Source organism: Cryptomeria japonica, chromosome 6, assembly GCF_030272615.1.
Source record: "Cryptomeria japonica chromosome 6, Sugi_1.0, whole genome shotgun sequence".
NCBI classification, from domain to species: domain Eukaryota; kingdom Viridiplantae; phylum Streptophyta; class Pinopsida; order Cupressales; family Cupressaceae; genus Cryptomeria; species Cryptomeria japonica.
Window position 1 is genome coordinate 566015074 of NC_081410.1, and position 23540 is coordinate 566038613.

Genomic DNA, 23540 nt, shown 5'->3' on the forward strand with positions numbered 1-23540 from the left:
GTCTCCCCTCTACCCAAAACTAACCCGAGGAATGTATCCTTTCTATCCTATCTTTTTCATTGATTACGTATCATCCATTTAATATACTTTCTTCACTCACAAGGGACCATCTTCCAATTCAACCCTAACTCTTCTATTTTTAGCATGTATGCTATTACTATTCCCCAAAAGATTGAGTTGCTACAAACTACTTCTAAATATATCAAATACAACTTCACTTGCCTCTGAATTTGGAGGAATCAATTTACATCAAAATATGGGAAGAATTTGGCAATCACCTTAATTGTGATCTCCTCATGATCTCTCTCTTTGATGACTATGATGGGTAGATAGAGACAAACAAACTTATATTCAGATTCATAGGAAATGATCGTTAGGAAATACCTCAATTTTATAGAGATATTTGAAAATACTATGTCAGCATATTAACAATAAAAAACTTGCTAACAAATATTTAATAGTAAATTATTTTAATGATGGTGGTAGAACTTACAGAGCCTGACACTTCTGTTTGAATAGCAGCGTCAAGAAATAGTTAAAGTAGTGGGCATCATTTAAGTAAATCGGCTGTAATCCAATTCCAACATGTCTATTTTATGCCGTTAGGGATGACAGAGTATAACTTTAACAGAAAAAACAATGTGAAATGCTACTGTGTTCGTCCCCAAGTGTTGAAATCTAAAGCGGTATAAGAATCTGACGGATTACAGGTACTCAAAGCTGTCGAAATTGATAATGGTGGAGTTGATATTGACATGATTAAAGAAAAAAAAAGGAAAAGTAAATGAATTAACGACAAGCAATTCGAAACGGAAGAGTGTACGGAAAGAGAATTTCATGGCATCACGCAAGTTATCATTTCATAACCTTTGACAGAGACTGCTGGGCTAATTCTTGACAGATCTGTAAGTATGCCACGGAATCTCGTTCTATAAAGTAGGTGCTTTGAGCAGTATGATTCAAACCATCCACTACATTTCTCCCGCTCTCTGAAGAACAGCTTGACATTAATTGCATAAGATTAATGTAAGATTTATTTGTTCTTGCAATCCAAATTCTTTTACTCGCCTCTGTAAGCACAGAACAATTGGCTTAGCAAAATGAAGAGTAGTTGTCTCAGAGTCAGTGAAGAGAAAGTGAAGAAGTCTAAAATCAGAGAAGTATTGGCTGCTCTGATCTCAATTCTCCTTGTGTTTGCCATCGAGTTTGTGGCGATCGAGGCTTCCGAGGGCTCAAACGGCAACGACAGCCATACAAATCATCATGCTTGGACAACGGTTACGTCCGCTTGCAGCAACACCCGCTATCCCAAGCGATGCGTCTCGTCCATGGCTTCCTATCCTGCTTATCAGACTGCCAAGCTTCACGATCTCACTAAAGTTGCCTTGCAAGTGAGCCTGACAAGGGCGCGAAAGGCTCGCGAATTCACACGGAGTCTTCAAAAGAATCTGATGAAAGAAAGAGAGCGCATGGCATGGCGAGACTGTTTGGAGCTCTTTGAGGATACCATCCATCATCTCAGAGTCTGTTCGAGAAACGGTTCTCTCAGTCCAGACTGCCCCATTTGGCTGAGTGCCTCGTTGACAAACCAGGAGACCTGCTTGAACGGATTTCGTGATCTCAATTTGAGTGCCACCAATCCCATCAGAGCTCTCATGTCACCCAGAGCTGTGAATTTGTCAGAACTAGTCAGCAACTCGCTCTCCATGTACAAGTTCTCCACTTTGCCTGCCAAGACCAGGAATAACCGCAGCCTGTTATCTGTAGACACCAACGAAGATGGAGATTTCAATTCGCACTATGGCCGTGTGAGTGAAGATGGATTTCCCGAATGGCTGTCACCGAGAGATCGCAAGCTATTGCGGGCGTCTAGCCTGGCCAGCTTAGCCCACGTGGTGGTAGCCCAAGACGGTTCTGGTCATTACTGGAAAATCGCGCAAGCAATCAAAGCTGCGCCTCGGAACAGCAGAAAGAGATACATCATCTTCATTAAGGCGGGAATTTACAAGGAGAACATCGACATATCTAAGAAGGTAACGAATTTGATGTTGGTGGGAGCCGGCAAGAGTAAAACTATTGTGACGGGACGCAGGAGCGTGCAAGACGGCTACACTACTTTCAGAACAGCAACAGTCGGTAAGACTTCCATACCACGAGTTTGTTTGTTTTTCTAAAGGGTAAAGACTTTTGATTCGGAGTTATGAATTGGTGAGACTATAAATTGGAGATCTTGTTTTCAATATAAACACTTAAAAATAACATCTTCACAGAATTTGTCTTAAGTTTTCATAGATAAGTTAGGACTCACTCTTTGAAACTTCCATTTGTTGTTGAAGTGCTCTACCACTGAACTACTCATCTCATAGGACTAACCTTTCTTTGGTCTATATGTGACTTATTACCAACATCCCCCTTAAGCCAGTCTAGTAGAATGCTTGGGGCTCCTAGGGTGGGCCTGATTTTGATATCATGTTGAGCTTTCATGGACCAACTAAGAGTCAAACCTAGAATCTTCCACTTACTATTGGAGTTCAACCACTTAGATGCTGGTCCCAATAATATTTCAACAGAATTTGTCTTAAGTTTTCATAGATCAGTATGGACTCAATCCTTGAAACTTTCATTTGTTTTTGAAGTGCTGTACCACTGAATTACTGATCCCATAGGACTAACCCTTCTTTGGTCTGGATGTGGCTTATTACCAACATCCCCTTAAGTCGCTCTAATAGAATGCTTGGGGCTCCGAGAGTGGACCTGATTTTGATATCATGTTGAGCTTTCATGGACCAACTAAGAGTCAAACCTAGAATCTTCCACTTACTGCTGGAGTTCAACCACCTAGATATAGGTCCCAATAAGATCAGCTCTTCTTTAATTCTCAATAAAATAAGATATTCTTTAATTTAGATATGACTTATTACCAACAATTTGAACTTATTGCTGGAGTTCAACCACTTAGATATTAGTCGCTATAAGATCATATGATCGGCTCTTCTTTGATTCATATATGACTTATTACCAACAATTTGAACTTCAATAATAAGAACAACAACATGACATAGACATTTGAAAAGACCAAGAGATCGTTATTCTTACGCCAATGAATTATGTGATTGATTTTGTATTTGTGTGTTCGTGGGTGCACTTGCAGCTGTTTCTGGCAAAGGATTCATCGCAAGAGATATGACGTTTGAGAACACAGCAGGGCCAGAGAAGCACCAAGCCGTGGCACTTCGAGTGGGTTCTGACCAGTCGGCCGTGTACCGGTGCAGCATCAGAGGCTACCAAGACACTTTGTATGTCTACTCCCTCCGCCAATTCTACCGCGAGGTCGACATCTACGGGACCGTGGATTTCATCTTCGGCAACGCTGCAGTTGTCATCCAGAACAGCAATATTATCGCCCGACGTCCCATGATAAACCAGAAGAACACAATTACTGCCCAAGGAAGAACAGATCCTAACGAAAACACTGGAATTTCCATCCATAACTGCAATGTTTTGGCATCTCCCGCCCTTGCACGTGTAAAAGGCCACATCAAGACATTCCTGGGGAGGCCATGGAAGGAGTACTCTCGCACTCTCTTCATACAATCCACTCTTGACAATCACATTGACCCCGCTGGTTGGTTGGAATGGGATGGTAATTTTGCTCTCAGCACTTTATACTATGGGGAATACATGAACAGAGGAGGTGGTGCAGGAACGTCAAAACGTGTGAATTGGCCTGGATTTCATGTCATCACCAGTGCTAGAGAAGCCTACAAGTTTACAGCTGGAAAATTCATCCATGGTAGTTCATGGATTCCGTCTACAGGTCTCGCCTTTACTCCAGGCTTGAACTGATCATTACGATTTAGTTTTTGCTTTATTATTATTGTTTAGTCTGTTTTTTTTAAAAGCTCGCCTATAATATGCTTACGCCATTGGAGCAATCTGTCGGTTCCTTTCAGTGAACAGTGTAAAGCACCAATTTCTCTAATGGTTAGATAAAATGTTGCTTTGCCTTCTTTGTGGAAATGTTTACGAAGCCCCCACTTGTTGCAATTCGCTTTGATTTAATATCATAAATTGTAGAAATGAAAGAACATTTCTACCCATCTTTATAGGATACTAGCGACGTCTACGCAGCTCCCATGATGCGCATCTGATAAATAATTAATTTAAGATAAAAAGTTGAGATTGATGGTTTGAATTTAACTAATAAATAAAGGCAAATAACAATAAAATCAGTTTTCAATTTAAGATTAACCAATTAAAAATATTAGATAAAATCATAGCAACATGAATTTAGAGATGTAAAATAGAACAGGGAAGTTATATTGAAGTAATTATAAGAGTAGATTTTATGGAGGGGTTGATCAAACCTATTTCTAAAATAAGCGATAAAATTGAAGTTAAGGCTTCAAAATTAAAAGGTGATTTAAACCTTAATTTGTTTTTTTAATAGATTCTAAGAATTAGAGAAGTATTTCAAAAGAACAAACTAGTTTGGAGCATTTTTTTAAATCACCCTCATAGGTTGGCTGGCTATTGCATCATTGCTTTATTTTTTTGCTCTTTTGTTGCTGTGTACAAAGTTTGTTTTTCTATCTCTCCTCCAATTTGTTCATTAATTTCTTTCTATGCTTAATGTTTTTTTGTATAACACTTTGGGCCTTTCAAAACTCTATTTTCTCTTCATCCTTGGTGGTTACTAGCTTGTTCTCCAAGCTTGTCTTTTGATGGTTGGTTTCTAATTTGTAATGGGTTGGGGCCCTTCCCCACTAAATAAACAACATCTTAGTCACTAAAGTGAATACACTCAACATTAACAGAAGAGGTGAAGGAAAATTAAATATTTTATTACCTATAATAAGTTTGAAGGAATAAAAAACTATAATTTTCTTAGGGCCAAATAATATAAAATGGCAGGGATTCATTTAAAAATATCCATCTCTCTTTCTTAGCTCACGAAACTATCATAAAGTTTACTCTAATAATTATTGAAACCTCTCTTTTAAAACATGGATGTCAAAACGACACCATAATATAACATTTTCTTCAACAACCCTTGAGTGGCTAAATGCTAGGTAAATAAATTTCTTATAATATGGGAGGAAACTTTTATTTTTTATATATTCTGTCACTATGGTGATCAATGGGTTTATTTTAGGACTTTAATACCTTTGCTAAAAAAAATCAAGAAATTACATCAAGATTCTTTATATGAACACTAACAAAGAGCATTTTATTCTCTTGAGAGATTGATATTTAACATTGAGATGCATACACTCTATGATAAACTAGTGTTGTATAGATAGATAACTAGTCCATGAAAGAGATTGCTAGTTGAATGATTCACATTTAATCTCTTACTCCATATTTTTGAGTCAAAATTATTAAATTTGTTGCATACATTCTCCTTCTTACATTGCTCTTACATAACCTATTTATGCTCTTAATCTTATTGTTCAATTTCACATGGTTGTAAACCTACACCAACTCCTTGTCTACTTAATATATTTCATAAGTTACTTATTCTAATTAGATAAAAAATGTGATATGACCAAACCATTACATAACCATAAAAGAAAAATAAAATAGGGGTCTCGTGAGGATCGGGAGCACCAAACCAAAAAAATAGGTATTATAAAAAAGGAACAAAAGCTAGCTAACCACAAAAAATAACCATAACAAAAAAATAGAATAAGAACAAATGAACAGAGAACAAAAAGAACCCAAACCACCCACCAAAGGCATGAACCAATGACCTACTTAGTGGGGCCTTTTTTGCTTTGCTAATCTTGGCTCAACAATTTCACCTTCTTTGAGAAAGATAGCTTCTTATTATAACCTTTTTCAGATGACATGGTAGGGGAATCCAGGGTAATCTTCACCCTTGAAGCAGTTGTCTCCATCACAAATATTTAAGACAACTCAATTTGGCATCTCTTCTTCTCCCGCCTTTTATCAAATTTCTCCTGAATAGACTGAAGAAAGGTTGAATTCTTTCTAGACATTTCCTCATTGAGAGTCATAATATCATTCAACTTCCTCTTGAGGGTCATTTGGTTGCCTTGTATCTCCTCAATGACTCTGGCCATCTCACACCTATCATTCTTCTGATTCACCTTCACAGTGAGCTCCTTGCCTCTTCCATACCTTCCTACTTTTCTAATTTGTCTACCAAATCATTGGTTTCCACTGAAACTCTCTTGTATTTTTCATCCATTGCCCAACTAGATGCTCTAGTATCCGCCTCAGTAAGAGCCCGCAACCTATTGATCTTTTTCTTGGTCATATTGATTTGAGCAAGGAGCCAATAGACAATGGCTTCCTATATATTGTGCCCATCACAATGCTCCTTCACCTTCTCTGCAAGCACAAGTAAGTCCCATTTATATAGGTAATTGACATGGGGCAAAGGGGAGCTCAATGAGGGTGCAAAAAGAGTGACAAAATTATCTTTAGGATCATCTGAAGTACAATTAGCATTAGTAGGCCTAGAGGTCCTAGTGTCCTCAAAAGTAAGGGCCTCAAACTCCAACACATCAGATGCATAGAGTTTAGGGAGGTAGGATGTCAACTTATTTTTATCAGACCAATTAGGGTTAATACAAGTAGGAGTGCCTTTTTGTAGGGGGTAGCATGTGAGTACCCTAAAAAATTGGTTCTTTCAATAAATCAACAACTAGGGTGGGATTAGAAGGAGACTAGAGGGGTCCATGGAAGGCCCACAAGTAGGGGTCAAGGCTAGATTTGGAAATAATACAATCTTAAGATAAGCCCATGATGAAGGGGAAGAACATTTTTGACTTTAGAAACAATTGACTGAGAAATGGATGAGAAAATATAGTAAGGAAAGTTCATCTTCACTCCATACTTGAGGTGGTTGAGAATTGGAAAAATATGAGAGTGAAATCATTTGCCTCTTGTCCAATGTAATGTACTTCATGAGGATTAGAGAAGCCTCCTTCGAAACAATCGATATGTCTTCTCATTGAAACCATTTTAGATACGAGTTACCTTCTCTCCTAGCTTGAGGAACCTTGCAATATCAGCCTTGTAGTTCCCTTTTGGTTTCTTAGGAAATGTCACAAATTTTACAATAATACTAGTCATTACCACAATGAACTCCATAGAAATTGTGAAACCTAGACAACCAATTTTGACAACACCCCGATTCTATGATTGTGCAATTATTTCGAGAGGGTAGGTTTAAAGCCCATCATGCCTACGATGTAAGACGTCGGATTATCTCTCATGACCTTCTTCCAAAGAGCTTCATTTTTGTAACAACCACTTAATCCAAAAAATGAAACTATAATAGAATTTTAAAGAAATAATTTACATCTAACATTCAATTTCAGCTGAAGTGAAATATTTAACTATCTATCTAACTATCTAACTATTTCATCAAAAAGAGAAACTAACTGCCAAAAGAATATTATTCTATTTTAACTGAAAAGGAAGAGAAGATTTTATAGATTACATAGTAACAAACTTCCCACTGATAATAGATACAAGTCACAGAATAACATAAAATAGGGAGATGATCATCAAGGGCTTCTCCGCCCAACTATAGACTTAAAGTCGCTTGTGCCTCTTCCTACTAGAAGGGCCCATCCCTTCATGAGGGTAGTAAACTAAGGATAGATAAATTACCATTAAGCCATCTAAGCTTGGTGTTTAGAACCTACACAAACTAGCTAGACATGCACTGTAGGTACCCCCTAACTAGTACATGACCCTCTAGCTGGTGGTGTATCCAGTTCATGTGAAGTGACTGTCACATGCCAACTATAGCACTACTGATGTAGCGCATCTACTGTTAATGATTCTTAGCACTATTTTGAAGGTATCATTATTGATTCTCTAAACTATTTTGAAGGGAATTAATAAGGTTGTAGAGAATGGTAGAATTTAGGAGAAGGAATCATTAATAATAATGGCCATGGGCAAAGATTAAAAGACAATAAATTTTGGAAGGGAAGCGTTTATTTTTGGATGACCAATTGCATATTAATTGGAATATGAATTAATGAATGAGAGGGAAGAAGCAAAAAAGGGGTATATAGTAGAGCCAATGCACAAGGATGGGGGCAACATGGAGAAGAGAGGTATGGGGTAAGGCTGCATAGATTTTAAAAGAGGGGTCTAAGTAATAAGAAGAAGGGGGGTTGAAGAGGATAGACTAGGGTGTGGGCTATGTAGGTGTAGGAGTAGCAAACCAGATTAAGAGTCGTAGTGAGAAAGAGTAATCTTAAGGGGGCATGCAGAGAATGGAAGGAGAGGAGGGGGCAGAGTGGGTCTACGTAGAAGCAACTAGAAGGAAGACTTATTGTGAAAAAAAAGGAAGGAGTTCAACCTATTCGAAGGGCAGTTGAAAGGTAAGAGAGATGTGAGTCAGGAGATCTAGAGAAGTTATTTGAAGAGGCAGATCATTTGTAGATTGCAATAAAGGTTTGAATGAAGAGAGATTTGAGAGAAATGAATAGATTTTTTTTGAAGTTTGAGTGGAAAATAAGGTCAAGGTTGTTTTGCTTGCTACAAATTTATGTATGTAATTGTTAGTTTATTTAAATTAAATAAAATATGAGTTTTGAGTGCATTTATTTAGTTCCCATTGTGTATGGATGTGTTTTTTGTGAATGGTAAGGAGATAGAGGCTTGTGTCCTTGCATTAGTGGTATCGGGATAGAGGATTTTGAGCATGTAGACAGATTGGCCAGAGTGAGGCAATTTTCACTAGGGTTTGAAGGTTGGATTGTGTGAGAGATGTGTTGCATGTGTACATGCAACTTGCAAGAAGATTTTTTTTGAGGGTTTGAGGAGTTGAGACTCTTGCAGGTGTCAACAAATTGCCAAATGTGAGGAAGTTTACATGTGCAAGATTGAGGGTTTGAAGATTTGATCGAGGTAAAGTAAGTATTTCTTGTTACACAATGAAGGAAATAGATTTGAGACCAAGAGTCCATATTTTGGACTTAGAAGAAAGAATCAATTTCTGTAGACTTGAAAAATAGATAATAGAGATAAGAAAAATAGCATGTATGATTGATGAGATAGAATAAAAAATGGAAGGGACTTTTGAAATTTTGTTTAAAAGACATAGTGATGTTCAAAAAGAGGAGGAGAAGATTAATGAAAAGAACAAGATTGCAGATATGAAAGAGATGGTGCAAAATGGGATGAATGATCTCATGAACAGAGTGTCCATATTGACAGTGTTAGGATTCCCACAGATACTAAGAGGGGGGGGTGAATCAGTATCTAACTGGTGAATTGAATTTCTTAACTTAGAGCATATTATAATAGTGTACTGGTAAGCAAGAAATAATGCAATAAACAAAGATAAGAACAACCACATGAAAAACACACCATAACACAAGGATTTAACAAGGAAACCCAGTGTGGGAAAAACCTCAGTGGGATTTGTTACCCACAATATTCACTTACTAGCCAATAATTCAGGAAGGCCAAGTGCCTAGAGCTCACTACTCAAATACAAAATGGAAGTCTCACTGACTTACAAAATGGATTATATAAATCCAGTGTCTTGTACTTCTTCAAAATAGCGTCTATAATGCCAGATCCAGTACCGGTTTCTGCTCTGCATCTTACATAAACCTTTATCCTATAATTCGTATAATAGGTCTACCTTATTTCACCTAATTACATTCTACCATCTCTTATCAAATATCCTACAATGATCTCTTATATATAAGAGTCATTTTACAATGATACCAAGTTGGCTTACAAAGTTTTTACAATAATAAACAAAATATAATATAACAAAAATCTTGTCGGCCTCTGTGCTGATATTCTTCCTTTCACTGCTGGTGCCAGTAGTCTGAGTGCCGGTGTAGAGTCTAATTTGCTGGTGCCGGTGAATGTCTTTTCCGGTGTCATAGGATTGTAAGGTTGCCATCAATGACAAAAACTTCAATCACCTACAATGTCTCATTGGAGTGTGCATATGCCAACAGATAGAGCTAATCAGAAATAAGAATATAATTTCAAAGTTCAATTAAGAGGAAACTAGAGAGGGAAGTGAGACTTATCTTGAAGAAGTGACAACATCAAGTGTTGCGGATTTGAGAAGTGCAACAAAGAGCGATAGTGACATCATATTTATTCATAGGTTTGAAGATGGAGGTGTGATTGAAGAATTGCTTGAATAAGGTAAATGTATAGAAGGCACAATAATTTTTGTGACAAGCCAAGAAGATACTCAATATATAGTAGCTAAAATGACAAACTTTGAGGGTCCCTTGTCTGGTGAGCAGATTAATGAAGATGAGGATGTCATCTTGAAATAGGAGATTAGAAGAATCAATAGCTTCTTGGAAGGTGAAGTTGAGAAGAAGGAAGATATTGCAGTAAAAGAGGAATGTGTTGGTTTTGCTAAAGCTAACCAAGAAGTTGAAAAAGATGACTTCTTGATATGTATTGAAGCAGTTGACAGGGAAAGAGATGAAATGATTCTAGATGGGAGAAAGCTTACCACAAAAGGTGAAGTTGAATTAAATCTAAGTAATTATTTCTTTCATGTGACCGAGAGTAAAAAGGTAGAGGACATAATTGCAGTAGTTGACGACTTTGTTGAAGTAAAATTTGAGAAGCTTGATGAGGAGGTAAATTTTTATAAATTTTAAAATAAAGAATTTGAGATGGATTTTTGTATAACTGAAGTGAGTAAAAAGGAGGATAGTGAAATGAAAAGGTGGAATACAAATGCTGCATTTTTGTATGTGGAAGTTGTGAAAGACAGTGTAGGTGAAACTTGGTGGAGGTGGTCAATTCATGGTGGATTGAAATCTACGAAAGAGTGGAAGAGTGGAGAGGATATTTGGTGGAGGTGACCAGCTGATTATGGGTTGAATTCCACAAATAAGAAGAGAGGAGAGAGCCATCGTGGGAGGAGGGTGACAGTTGTTCCAATGAAATGTTGGAAGAAGAGGAAAAATAAATAGTTTTAGGTACAATAGTTAGTGATGGAGTTCGCTGTAGATTATTTGCAATATCAAAGGGTGATTCTATCACTCAACTCCAATTTTGTGAGCCTATGCCACAAAATTTTTACCAAATGCATCTGATGCAGATAATCCAACGTTAATGATTCTCAACACTATTCTAAAGGTGTCATTAATGATTATTTTAACTATTCTAAAGGGAATTAATAAGGTTGTATATAATGGTAGAATTTAGGAGAAGGAATCATTAATAATAACAACCATGAGAAAAGATTGAAAGATAATAAATTTTGGAAGGGCAACGGTTATTTTTGGATAACCAATTGCATATTAATGGGAATATGCATTAATGAATGAGAGATAAGAAGAAAAGTAGGGGTATATAGTAGAGCCAATGCACAAGTATGGGGGCAACACAAAGAAGAGAGGTATAGGGTAAGGCTGCATAGATTTTGAAAGAGGGGTCTAAGTAGTAAGAAGAAGGGGGTTGAAGCGGACAGACTAGGGTGTGGGTTGCATAGGTGTAGGAGCAGTGAACCAGATGAAGAGTCATAGTGAGAAAGAGGAATATTATGGGGTTCATGAAGAGAAGGGAAGGTGAGGAGGTGGCAAAGTGGGTCTGTGTAGAAGCAACTGGAAGGAAGACTTATTGTGAAAAAAAAGGAAGGAGCTCAGTGTATTCCAAGGGGAGTTAAAAGGTAAGAGAGGTTTAAGTCCGAAGAGTTAGACAAGATGTTTGAAGAGGTAGATAATTTGTAGATTAAAGTGAAGGTTTGAATGAAGAGAGATTTGAGAGAATTGAATAGAATTTTTTTTGATGTTTGAGTGGCAAATAAGGTCAAGATTGTTTTGCTAGCTGCAGATTTATGTATGTAACTGTTAGTTTATTTGATTTAAATAAAATCTATGAGTTTTAAGTGCATATATTTAGTTCCCATTGTATATGGATGTGTGTTTTGTGAATGGTAAGGAAATAGGGGCTTTTGTCCTTGCATTAGCCACCTTGACCAATGTTTCATAATATAAACACTATAATGTGAAGTCAATGTTCACCACCCTTACTCAACATAATGAAATGGAGTGCTTCTAATAGTCTACTCATAACTAGGTTCAATTGACTAAACGATAAACCAACTGGTTCATTATTCACATTATTATTGACAAACTGGTATAGACAAGTACTATAATTATACAACCAACTTACTACTAATTACAAAAGTGAACTAAACCATTAACGCATTCAGCCAACGCATATGGACAAAGATAAAAAAAAATGGCAAGTCAATGAGGAATACATATATAATCATTGCTTCTTTGATCTATTTCTATTACATAAAGAATAGGCAATAGATATATGAGACATATTCTTTACACCCAACAAATGCTTCCTTACTAATCTGGATGACTTTTTTATTTAGTCACATTGAACCATAACTTAGTTACAGTTTGACCATAGACTACCAAAGATGATTAGATCCTATTTGTGACATGAATAATGAGACTTTGTCGATCCAATCCGTAGTACTAAGGAAGGGTACTCTAGAAGATATTTGGGGGATAGAGATTTTATTCGATCCCAACCTCTACTGAAAATTGTTTTAGAATTTAAAAAACTATCACAGTGTTTCCCTTTGTGCTTGTCCTTGATGACAAAAAGGATTTATATTTTGACAATGAGATTGGCTGTTTTATTATCATGATCTACTTTTACTCATTTGCAAATTTAATTTCATTGGTCAATGATGTTTAACAAAATATACCATGATTATTAGTTAACAAAATATACCAAATTTAATTTTATTGGATGTTTTATTATCGCCAATAATAATACATCATGATTATTAGTTACTTTAGGGTTCTACCAATAATATTTAGTTGCGACCACTGATTCAAAATATAATCTAATGACCATGATTGCATTCCATGAGGTAAACTGTACCTACAAGTTGTAATGCTCATGGGAGTTGAGTTTCTTTTCAATTGTTGGCCTCAATGGAAATCAATGGTATAAAAACAATTTTGGGCCCCATGAGTATCACAAGTTTCAAGTACATTTTATCTGATAAAATACAAAGAGGGCTATTAAATTAATGCTAGTAACTAAATAAAGTAGTGTTTACCCTTTAAACTCATTAATGATTTCCACCTTAAGCATCTACTTTTCTATAAGAATTTATTGTTTTAAATGAGATTATTTGCAATAGTAATTAATGCATACTTTTGTTATTTTCTAAGATTCGTCAAGATTTTCTACCAAAAAATTTTGATGTAAAAAAATTCGCTAATAAAATTAATATTTTTCTTTTAAAAAATGAAAGATTCGCCAATAAAAAATATTATTTTTATCTAAAATAAATATAAATTCACCAATATTTTAAATCTTTCTTAGAGGGGGGGTTTCTTAAAGTTATCACTGATCACATCTTGGTATTCTATTATATATTGAGTCTATTAGACAATGATCTTCATTGCATACAATTTCTTCAGGATCACATTGATAGTTTAGCATTGATCATATTTTGTTTGAATGGCATAAGCACGCATGGTACTCAATACAAGACATTGATTATATTGGTTTGTGCATTTGGCACACAAAGTTCTCCATATAAGATATTTTCACTCACATGGCACATTATAGTGCATGGGCAATAAGTTTTTTTAACTTAGCACTTTGTGGTGCCTAGTGCATTTGAAAGTCATCAGGTTCAAACTTTATCAAACACTTTGTAGTATTTGTCGGTATGTGACTTTTATTTACTTAGCATTATATATGCTATTGGGTTTATTATGCATGTCAAAGGGCTAATTTGGAAAGCTTATCGACATCTATGCTTTGGTTATTACTTAGCACAATTATATTGTGCCACTCAATATTTGAGAGACCGACTCATGATTAATGATTTTTTTTTAAGTGCTTCAAAAAGACTTGAACTCGACACTTCACTGTGTTCATGATTAATGATTATTTTTTAAGTGCTTGGAAAAGACTTGAACTCGATACTTCACTATGTCGACTTGACAAATACTCGACACTTTTTTGCCACCATAATGATATGATTCAAGCCTTTATGTTGACTGGGAAGATAATGATGACTCGACACTTGATTTTTATGATGACTTGACAGTTATTTGTTTGTTTTGTCGCGGACTTCAAATTACACTTCATTATATTTGACTTGATGTAATATGAAAAAAAGGGCAAACAATATTTCATTTGTGTCATCGTGAAAACCTAGCTCAATCCGTTGCCATGGCATCACTTGTGACAGTTACAGTGAAGGATATCATCAAAATTTGTTTGTGGGTTTTTAGTATGATGATTATCAGGCAACAAGGATTTGGTTGGTGGGTTTCATGGCTGTTTTTTATGGGATCTTCTGCAGGATTCAAGGGATCTCAACTGAGTTCACAAGTTTTTTTTTTCCTTATTCTCATAGGTAATGTCATTTCACTTGCCCTGGTATTTTACCTTCGAAAAAAGAAAAAGGTTTTATCATTATTTGAAATGAAAATAGAAAAATGTAAAGGATTGATTTATTTTCTTTTCAAAATAGTAAATGAAAAGGTTTTTGAAAAACTAGGTTTGCATTTCAAAAAAAGAAAGAAGGGTTTTTCATTTTGAAAACTTATTGTTTAGAAAAGAATAAAAGAGAAGGAAATTGTTTTATTTTCTGGAAAATAGAAATCGAAAGACAGAGGGGTTTGTTCATTTTGGAAAATGATACTATATTTTTCAATTCTGATTTTTTGTTAAAAGAAAGTTGGTTTTTTAGTTGTATCGCAAACCCTAGTCAGGGTTTGGTAACCCTATACTAGGGTTATAGTTTGAATACATTTGGCTTACTGCAATGCTATTTAAGACACATTTTTTTTTTAGAAATAGTTCAGAATTTTTGAAAAATTTCAGAGCATACATTATTTTCAATTTTTAACAGGGGTTTGTAACTGAAATACATTTGAGATTACTCTCTCTAGTTGTATTACAAAGATTGAGATAGTTTTACTCTCTCTAATTGTATTACTAAAATTGAGATAGTTTTTTTTTGTATTACAAAGATTGAGATTACTCTCTTTGATTGAGATTGAGATTGTACTCTCTAGTTGTATGACAAAGGCTGAAAAAGGATTCATTGAATATCTTAAATTTTGTACTTTTATGTAATCTTTTACTTGTATGCATTCTAATTATGCAATTATAATGTTATATAAATTTAAATATAGTTACTTTGTATATTGAGAAAAGGGGTTGGTGCTCCTGAAGTTGGTGCTTTGAAACTCATTGTACAAAGTGGTTTCTCTTGAATAATAAAAGGAACTTTTTCTAAGTGATTTTTCTACCTCAAGAGGGTTTTCCACTCATGAAATCCTAGTGTTATGTGCCAAATTGTTTCTATGTGTTTTATTAGTTGATATGCTCTGATAAATTTGATTATCTTGTGTTGATGTTGTGCAAAGTCTACTTCATATGTTTGTCAATCTATACTTCATTCATCGTGTTTAAATCTGTAAACTCCCATTGTATTCAAAAAATCAAATCTGCAATTTATACATTATTTAAAACAGTTCATTGTGTAATATCAGGTTAAAAGTTAAGCATAAAAGGATTACTCAATCTGTTTATATTGAATAATCAGAAACACACGCTTAAATAAGAGTCAGTGTATTAGTTGTCCTATTTTTGGTATAAGACTTGTCAAATTATTCAAAAGTTTGAAAAACAAGTAAAATGAGTCAAATTTATTATTGACTCTAATTCACCCCCCCCTCTTAGAGTCAATCCACTTCCAACAAGTGGTATCAGAGCATAGGGTCCCTCCATATAGGTCTGGCCTAGGGATTGTTCCTAGTCAATTGGAAGTTTTGTAATGGCTCATTCACAAGAAGGTGCTTCACTTTCTAGAGCTCCTCTCTTTGATGACACAGATTATGTGTTTTGGAAGATTAGGATGGAAACTTACCTAGTTTTTGTTGATCTTAATGTGTGGAACATTCAACATTGTGACCATAAATTATGTTGTTCGTAATACTATTCCCATAGATCTTGATGTAAAGACACAATATGAATTAAATGCCACAACTAAGCATGCTATCTTGTGTGGTCTTACAAAGGATGTCTTTATTAAGGTTATGCATTGTTCATCTACCCATGAGATATGGAACAAACTTGAAACTATTAATCAAAGAGATACAAAAGTCAAAGAATCTAAAATTCTCACACTCAATAATTAGTTTGAGTCTTTGAGAATGAAATAAGATGAGACTATTGCAAATTATTTTCTTAGAATTGGTGAAGTTGTGAATTCCAGAAGGGGTCTTGGTGAAAATATTGACGAAAAGGATGTTGTAAGAAAGGTTATTCAAAATTTGTTGGCCAAATTTGAAACTAAGGTTTCAACCTTAGAAGAAAAGAAGAGGTTTTCTACTATGTCTCTTGATAACCTACAAAGCATACTTACAGCTCCTATGAAATGAGGATTGGCAGCAATCCTTCCACTTCTAAAGAGACTTCTTTTAAAGTAGAAAAGAAAGAAGAACCTGATAGTGAATTTGAACTCTCAGATGATATTGAAGCATTGCTTGTTAGGAAACTAAAAAAATAAATACAAGGGAAAATTACCCTTCAAATGCTTTAATTGTGGCAAAGCTGGACACTTTGCTACTCAATATCCTCTTAGTGATCAAAATAATGAAGAAGAAAAATTAGAAATTTTTTATGAAAAAGAAGTCCTAGAGCCCTAAAAGATTCTATACATTAAAAAAAAAAAAGAGTCTCTTTACAAAAGAAGAGTCTAAGGATGAATCAGATGACTCACCTTGTGAAGGTGATGAGACACTGTTCATGGCAGAAAAAGAATCGTCTTCAACGAAAGCTATGACTAGCAAACCTGAAAAACAATCTGATTTAGATCAAAGTGAAATTGATCTTGAGGGAGAGTTACTTTGTGCTCTCAAAGAAATTAAGAGATTAAAGAAGATTGTAGCTTCTCATGAAATCTCAAACCAAATCTTACAAGTTGAGTTGAATGACTCAAACTTAAGAATTACAAATATGAAATCTCTTCTTGAAGAAAGAGAAAACAAAATTCAAACCTTAGAACAACAAACCATAAATCTGCAAAAGCAGATTGAGCAGTATGAAAGTACCATGCATTTGAATGATATCTTGAACAAGCTAAAACAACACAAGAATTTGACTGGTGTAGGTTTTGATAAGGCCGAATCATCAAAACAGGTCACTAAGCCTGCAAACAGAAAGAAATTTCAGGCTTACAACAGAATGACACCATTTAGGTTTGGCTTCTTTCATGGCTATTGTTTTTACTGCAATAAGTTTGGCCATAAGGTTAACACCTGCAAATTTTTTCTACATAGAATCCCTATGTTTGGACACAAACAAGCCTATGGATTTCCAAACACTATGAAGTGTCTCAAATGTAACACCTTTGGACATACCTTTGCTCAGTGCAAATCAAAGATAAATGTTGATAAGGTGTGGAAACCTAAGTTTGTACGTAGCACAAAGCAATCAATGTTAGTGAAGACTACACTTGTCTCAAATAAGAAATCATTATGGGTGTTGGACAGTAGATGTTCACATCATATGATAGGAGATAAAAGTAAGTTTCTTCATCTGGAAGACTTTTATGGAGGTTTTGTAAGATTTGGTAACAATTCAGGAGTTTATGTAAGAGGTAAAGGTACATTACTATTCAATGATGATACTCCAATCCATGATGTTTATTTTGTTGAAGGATTGAAACACAGCTTGTTAAGTGTTAGTCAAATTTGTGATAGTGGTTATAATGTATCTTTTAGTTCTCAAGGTTGTGCTATAAAAAAAAAATCAGGTAAAATTGTTTCTATTGGTTTGAGAACAATTGTCAATGTTTACAACTTGCTTGACTCCACTGAATATGAAAACAATGAAGGCATGTGTCTTATGGGTCAAATAGAAGAAAATTGGTTATGGCACAAGCGCTTGGAACATGTAAAATTTGATAATCTAGTTTGAATCAGCAAGAACCAGAATGTCAGAGGTTTACCTATCTTAACTAAACCTATAAACACAGTATGCAAAGAGTTTTAAAAGGAAAACAAACGAAAGTGTCTTTGAAATCTAAAGAAAACTCTTCCACAAGACCACTGAAAATTGTGCATATAGACCTTTGTGGTCCCACAAGGACTCAATCAATTAATGGTGAGAAGTACTTAATGCTCTTTGTTGATGATTATACCAGAATGGTATGGGTCACATTTCTCAAACACAAGTCTGAAGCACATAGATTTAAGGTATTCAGGAAAATGGTTGAATGAGAGGAAAATTAAAATGCTTAAGATTAGATAAGGGTGGTGAGTTTACATCACAAGAATTTATTGATTATTGTGAAAAACATGGATTTAAGAGACAATATGCTACTGCCCGGACACCTAGATAAAATGGGGTGTTCGAAAGAAAGAATAGAACTATCAAAGAGATGACTCGCACAATGCTTAATGAGGCAAATCTGCTTGACAGGTATTGGAAAGAGGTTGTTCATACAACTGTTTATATTCTGAATCGTGTACAAATCAGGGTAAAATCTACTTTCACTCCTTATGAACTTTGGTATGGTAAGGTTGTTTCTATTAAATATCTCAATATTTTTGGATGCAAATGCTATATTAAGAGAGACGAAGAAAATCTAGGAAGCTTTGATACTAAAATTGATGAGGGTATCTTTCTTGGATATTCCACTCATAGCTTATAAATATTTCAATAATAGATTGAATAAGATTGTTGAGACTATTAATGTTAGACTTGATGACCAGTCGCTTCTAGGTGATAATCTACAGGATGTTGAGGAGGATCTACTTCAATAAGACTTGACAAAGCTCCTAAATCTATAGAAGTAGAAGCAACAAATGAGGAGAGTGAACCTAGTTCTGAAACAAATGAGGAGAATGAACCAAGTTCTAAAGAAGAAACTCCTCTATATACACCCTCCAAGATCATTGTAAAAAGACATCCTCAAAGTCAGATTATTGGTGACAAAGATACATGAATCTTGACTAGGAGAAGATCAAAAGCTAATGAACAAGCTCAAATGACTGAGCATTATTGTTTGGTAACTGATTTTGAACCTAAATCTGTATCTGATGCATTGATTGATGATTTTTGGGTAAATGCAATGAGATATGAAACCAGTCAAATAGAAAAGAATAAAACCTGGGAACTAGTGCTTAGACCAGATGATAAAAATGTTATAGGGGGAAAATGGGTCTTCAGAAATAAACTTGATGAATCTGGTAAAGTTGTTAGAAACAAGGCATACTTTGTTTGTAAAGGCTATGCACAACAATAAGGTTTTGATTTTGGTGAAACATATGCACCTGTAGCTAGAATGTAATCAATCAGAATCTTTCTTGCTACAAAAAATTTAAAGTTTACCAGATGGATGTTAAAAATGCTTTTCTTAATAGTTATCTTGATGAAGAGGTGTATATGGAACAACCAGAAGGCTTTGTTTCAGCAGATAACCCTGACCATGTTTATAGGTTAAAGAAATCTCTTTATGGCCTTAAACAAGCTCCTAGAGCTTGGTATTCCAGGGTAGATGTTCACCTTATAGCTAATGGTTTCATTAGAGGTGAAGTAGACAACAAGTTGCATGTGAAAAATGAAGGAAATGATAGTTGTTGAAATTTATGTTGATGATATTATATTTGGCTGTAACAATGATTCCCTGTCCAAAAAAAATAAAAAAATAATGGAATCTGAGTTTGAAATGTCAATGTTGGGAGAATTAAATTTCTTTCTTGGTCTTCAAGTAATGGATCTTGAGTACGACATTTTTCTATCACAAACTAAGTATGCAAAAGAAATTCTTAAGAAATTTAACATGGCATATTACAAACCAGTTAGCACTCCAATGGAGACTAGGTGCAAATTAACTAAATTTGATGACTCACCTGAGGTAAATTAGTCAGAGTATAGATCAATGATAGACAATTTTCTATATTTGAATGCATCTAGACCTGATTTGATGTATGCAGTATGTTTGGTTTCACGTTTTCAATCTGTACCTAAACAATCTCATTTGAATGCTGAGTAAATACACAAAGTTGGGTCCCAATCCCGAGGAAGTTCGTTGGTTGGGAAAAGAGCCCGCTAGAAGGGTGGCTGCAAGAAGTTGAGTCCCACTTTTGGGCAAAAAGTGGAAGTGTTTTCTCTATTTTTCAAATTTTATGTCGATTGATGTCAAAATTTGATGCACTTAGAGATTGAATCTCAAAAAACTTCAGTAATAGAAAATGTAGTGCTTAGAGTCTACTTTTCAAATATGTAATTTTTTTTAATACCCACATGGTAGAAATCTCTTTTTAGTAGGCATGTTTAAAAACCATTTTTTCAAAATGCCTATTTCAGGACCATACCACGCATGTATACGACCACCCTTTTTTGATGCAAATAAATGAATTTTTGCAAATCCTTCTGGGAAATGATACCTAAGACACCAAATATTGATGAGAATATTTTTGCTTATTTTTTTATTGAATATATATTTTTTTATTAATTTTCAGCTGACAATAAAGTATATTTTCAAAACATTGGGTGTATGACCACCATAATTTGATGAAAATTTCATATTTTTCCATTTTTTTTTTTAATATTCAAAAGAATTGTATGTAGATTGATGTCATATAATTTATTTTTCTAAAATCCTAAAAACCAAAAAGTTATTCAAGTTTTAGTGAACCTTGGTATTTTAGGTTTAGGTTCCACTTTTGATTAATAAATAATACAAAAATAGTAAAAGTAATCTTATCACTATAAAATTTACATTTCTGAATTCAGGACGCTGAAAACTCTAATGGGTTTTTGTTTCGTCAAAAAATTCAATAAGAAAGGCCCTCAAAAAATTAGGCCAAGGTAGAAATCTGATGTCGATTTACCTTAGTCATTTTTTTGGAGGTCCAAGTATAGGCTTGGTGAGACCAAGCCTATCCCGAAGAAAAAAGCAAAGCTAAGGAATGTTTCCCGCCCCTAATTTTAAAAAACGAGCGCCCGTTTTCTAAATTCAAAAAACAGGTGCCTGTTTCTGAAAGACAAACGGGCATCCGTTTTCAAAAACGGGCGCCCATTTCTGAAAAGATCCATTCGGACAGAATCTGGCCCACAATGATTTTTCAATCATTGGCTGATAGGTACAATCTGCAAAGAGAATGTTTTGATTAATCATTCTCTTTGTTTGTCTTATTGTTGATTTGGTAAAAAGATTTATTCGAATTCAAATTTTGGTGTAGCCATGGGATCAAATCAACGCAGGAAGAGGCAAAGAAAGGTTCTGACAACTGAGGAGATTGTAGCAAATAGGGAGAAGGAGGCAATGCGTCAATGAGAGAGAAGATCAAGAATGAGACAAGGAGCTTCAAGTTCCACAATCATTTTAGAAGAGGAGAACATCAATGAGACCATAAATGCTGACGAAAGAAACATAATAGAACCATTTAATTCAGGTGCATCTTCTAATCCATTATTGGATACAGGTATGTCTCCACAGCCCCATGTTTTTTCTCATGAAGAAATTGGTGATTTAGTAGAAGCGGGTTACTTATTAAATGAAATTCTAATTGAAAATCAAACCCCAAATGAAATTAGAAGTCAAGTTGAAAGTGAAATTGAAATCCAAATTGAAACCCCAACTAAAACTAGATCTCAACTTGAAACTAAAATTGAAACCAAATTTGAAACTCCAAATGAAATTGAAAATCCACCTACAACTAAAACCAATAATGTGTATGTAGACATGGAAACACCAATTGAAAATGAAACATGTTTGAATGATAATCAAATGAATGAAAATTTTGAAATTAAAAGTGATGTACTAGACAACCTTCCTGGCTTGGTTTCATGGAGAAAGATTAGGACACATGCAAATAGATTGTTTAGACATTTTTTTTATAATAAGAAATTTGGGTTTCAATGTCAATTAATGGTACAACTAATTAAAATGACTAAAATGCGAAAAGTGATGAAGAAGTTAGGCTTTTATGTTAAACCCAAGAAGAAGGAGTCTTCTTTAAAACAAGTTGTATCGACTGTTGCTAGCGCCTTTGATACAATTGGAAAGAAAAGTCGTTCTAAAGATAAAAATGCGGCACGATAGGCAATAACAACAACTTTAGTAAGCCAAACAACTTCTAATGAAAGAATGATGAGTAACATAAGTGGATATCTTAATATTCATCGCAAAACTTTGTCAAGAGCTATTAAAAGAAGAGTTAATTTTGAAAGTGATCCGACAAACAAATTGTGGACTTTTAGTGGTAGACTACCAAGGTCTGATATGAAACTTACTAGTGAAGTCAAAAACTTGATCGAAAAATTCTGGCACGATAATACGAGAGTATCACCTAATGTTAGAGATGTTCTTAGATTAAGAGTTGGATCAAAAATTCGTGATCCACATCCAAAACACCTATTGGACATGACTCAAACTGAATTGTATAAAAAAAATTTGGATGATAAAGTGTTGACTATTAGCATTTGTCAAAGGTCTTTTGAAAAGTGTAAACCTTGGTATGTTCGAATTAACAAGGAAAGAGTCACATGTTGTTGCAAAACTCATGTTCAATTTTGCTACCATTATGATCTATTTTGATATATACGTGTTACCATGCATAGTAATGGAATGTTCCAAGAATGTGGTATAAATATACCACCTGAAACTATCAAGGAGTTTATTTCAAGTTTGTTTTGCAACCCACTAAATGAACAAAATTTCCTTTTCAATGCATGTGTTTCTGGTGTATGTGATATATGTGGCAATCTTGCATTGTTGGATGAATGTTTGCATGAAAATCTTTCAAATGATTTTGGACAATAATTAATTGATGTTAAAAGATTTAAAACTATTGAGTATCCACTAAAGGATGGAAAGGTTGGAAAACGATGCGATCTAATCACTGAAAAAGTTAGTGTTCATGCATTTATGAATGAATTCAAGAGTAACATCATACCTAAATATGTTAAACACACTCAAAATGCTAGATGGCTCGATGGTCAGTTTCGAATATGTAAGGATACATTTCCTGTCGGTAGTATACTTTCGGTTGTTGACTTTGCAGAGAACTACACGCTTGCACCACAAGATGAGGTACAATCACAATACTACAATTCAGTGCAGGTATCAATTTTTGTCCATATTGTCTATAGGCATGCACCAGATAGTACACAAGAGGATCGCAAAATTTTGAGAGAGTACCATTTCTATATGAGTGATAATAAATTACACTCATCTAAGTTTGTCTAGTTTTGCTTCAAGACCTTTTTTTAGAATTTGAGGGAGAGAGAAATTCAGATGACACAACATCTAATATGGTCTGATAATTGCACAAGGCAATTCAAGAATGCTAGAATGTTTTATTGGTTGAGTAGGATTCATAAAAATTCTAATATCGAACACATTTGGAGTTTTTTTGAGGCTGGACACGGGAAAGGAGAACATGATGATGCTGGTGCATGTGTTAAGAGAGCCCTTTGTAGAGAGCAACTCAAATTCGAGGAAAAGGATAAATTTAAAAATGCAAGTGCAATTGTGG

At 34.7% G+C, this 23540-nt stretch overlaps 1 protein-coding gene across 1 annotated transcript; it reads left to right on the forward strand.

Moving 5' to 3' along the window:
- The first annotated feature begins 977 nt into the window (after positions 1-977).
- LOC131049375 (pectinesterase) lies at positions 978-4012 on the forward strand. The gene is made up of 2 exons (XM_057983422.2): positions 978-2136; positions 3152-4012. Exons 1-2 carry the CDS (start codon positions 1101-1103, stop codon positions 3844-3846), a joined length of 1731 nt encoding a protein of 576 aa, XP_057839405.1. The 5' UTR covers positions 978-1100; the 3' UTR covers positions 3847-4012.
- The last annotated feature ends 19528 nt before the right edge of the window (positions 4013-23540 follow it).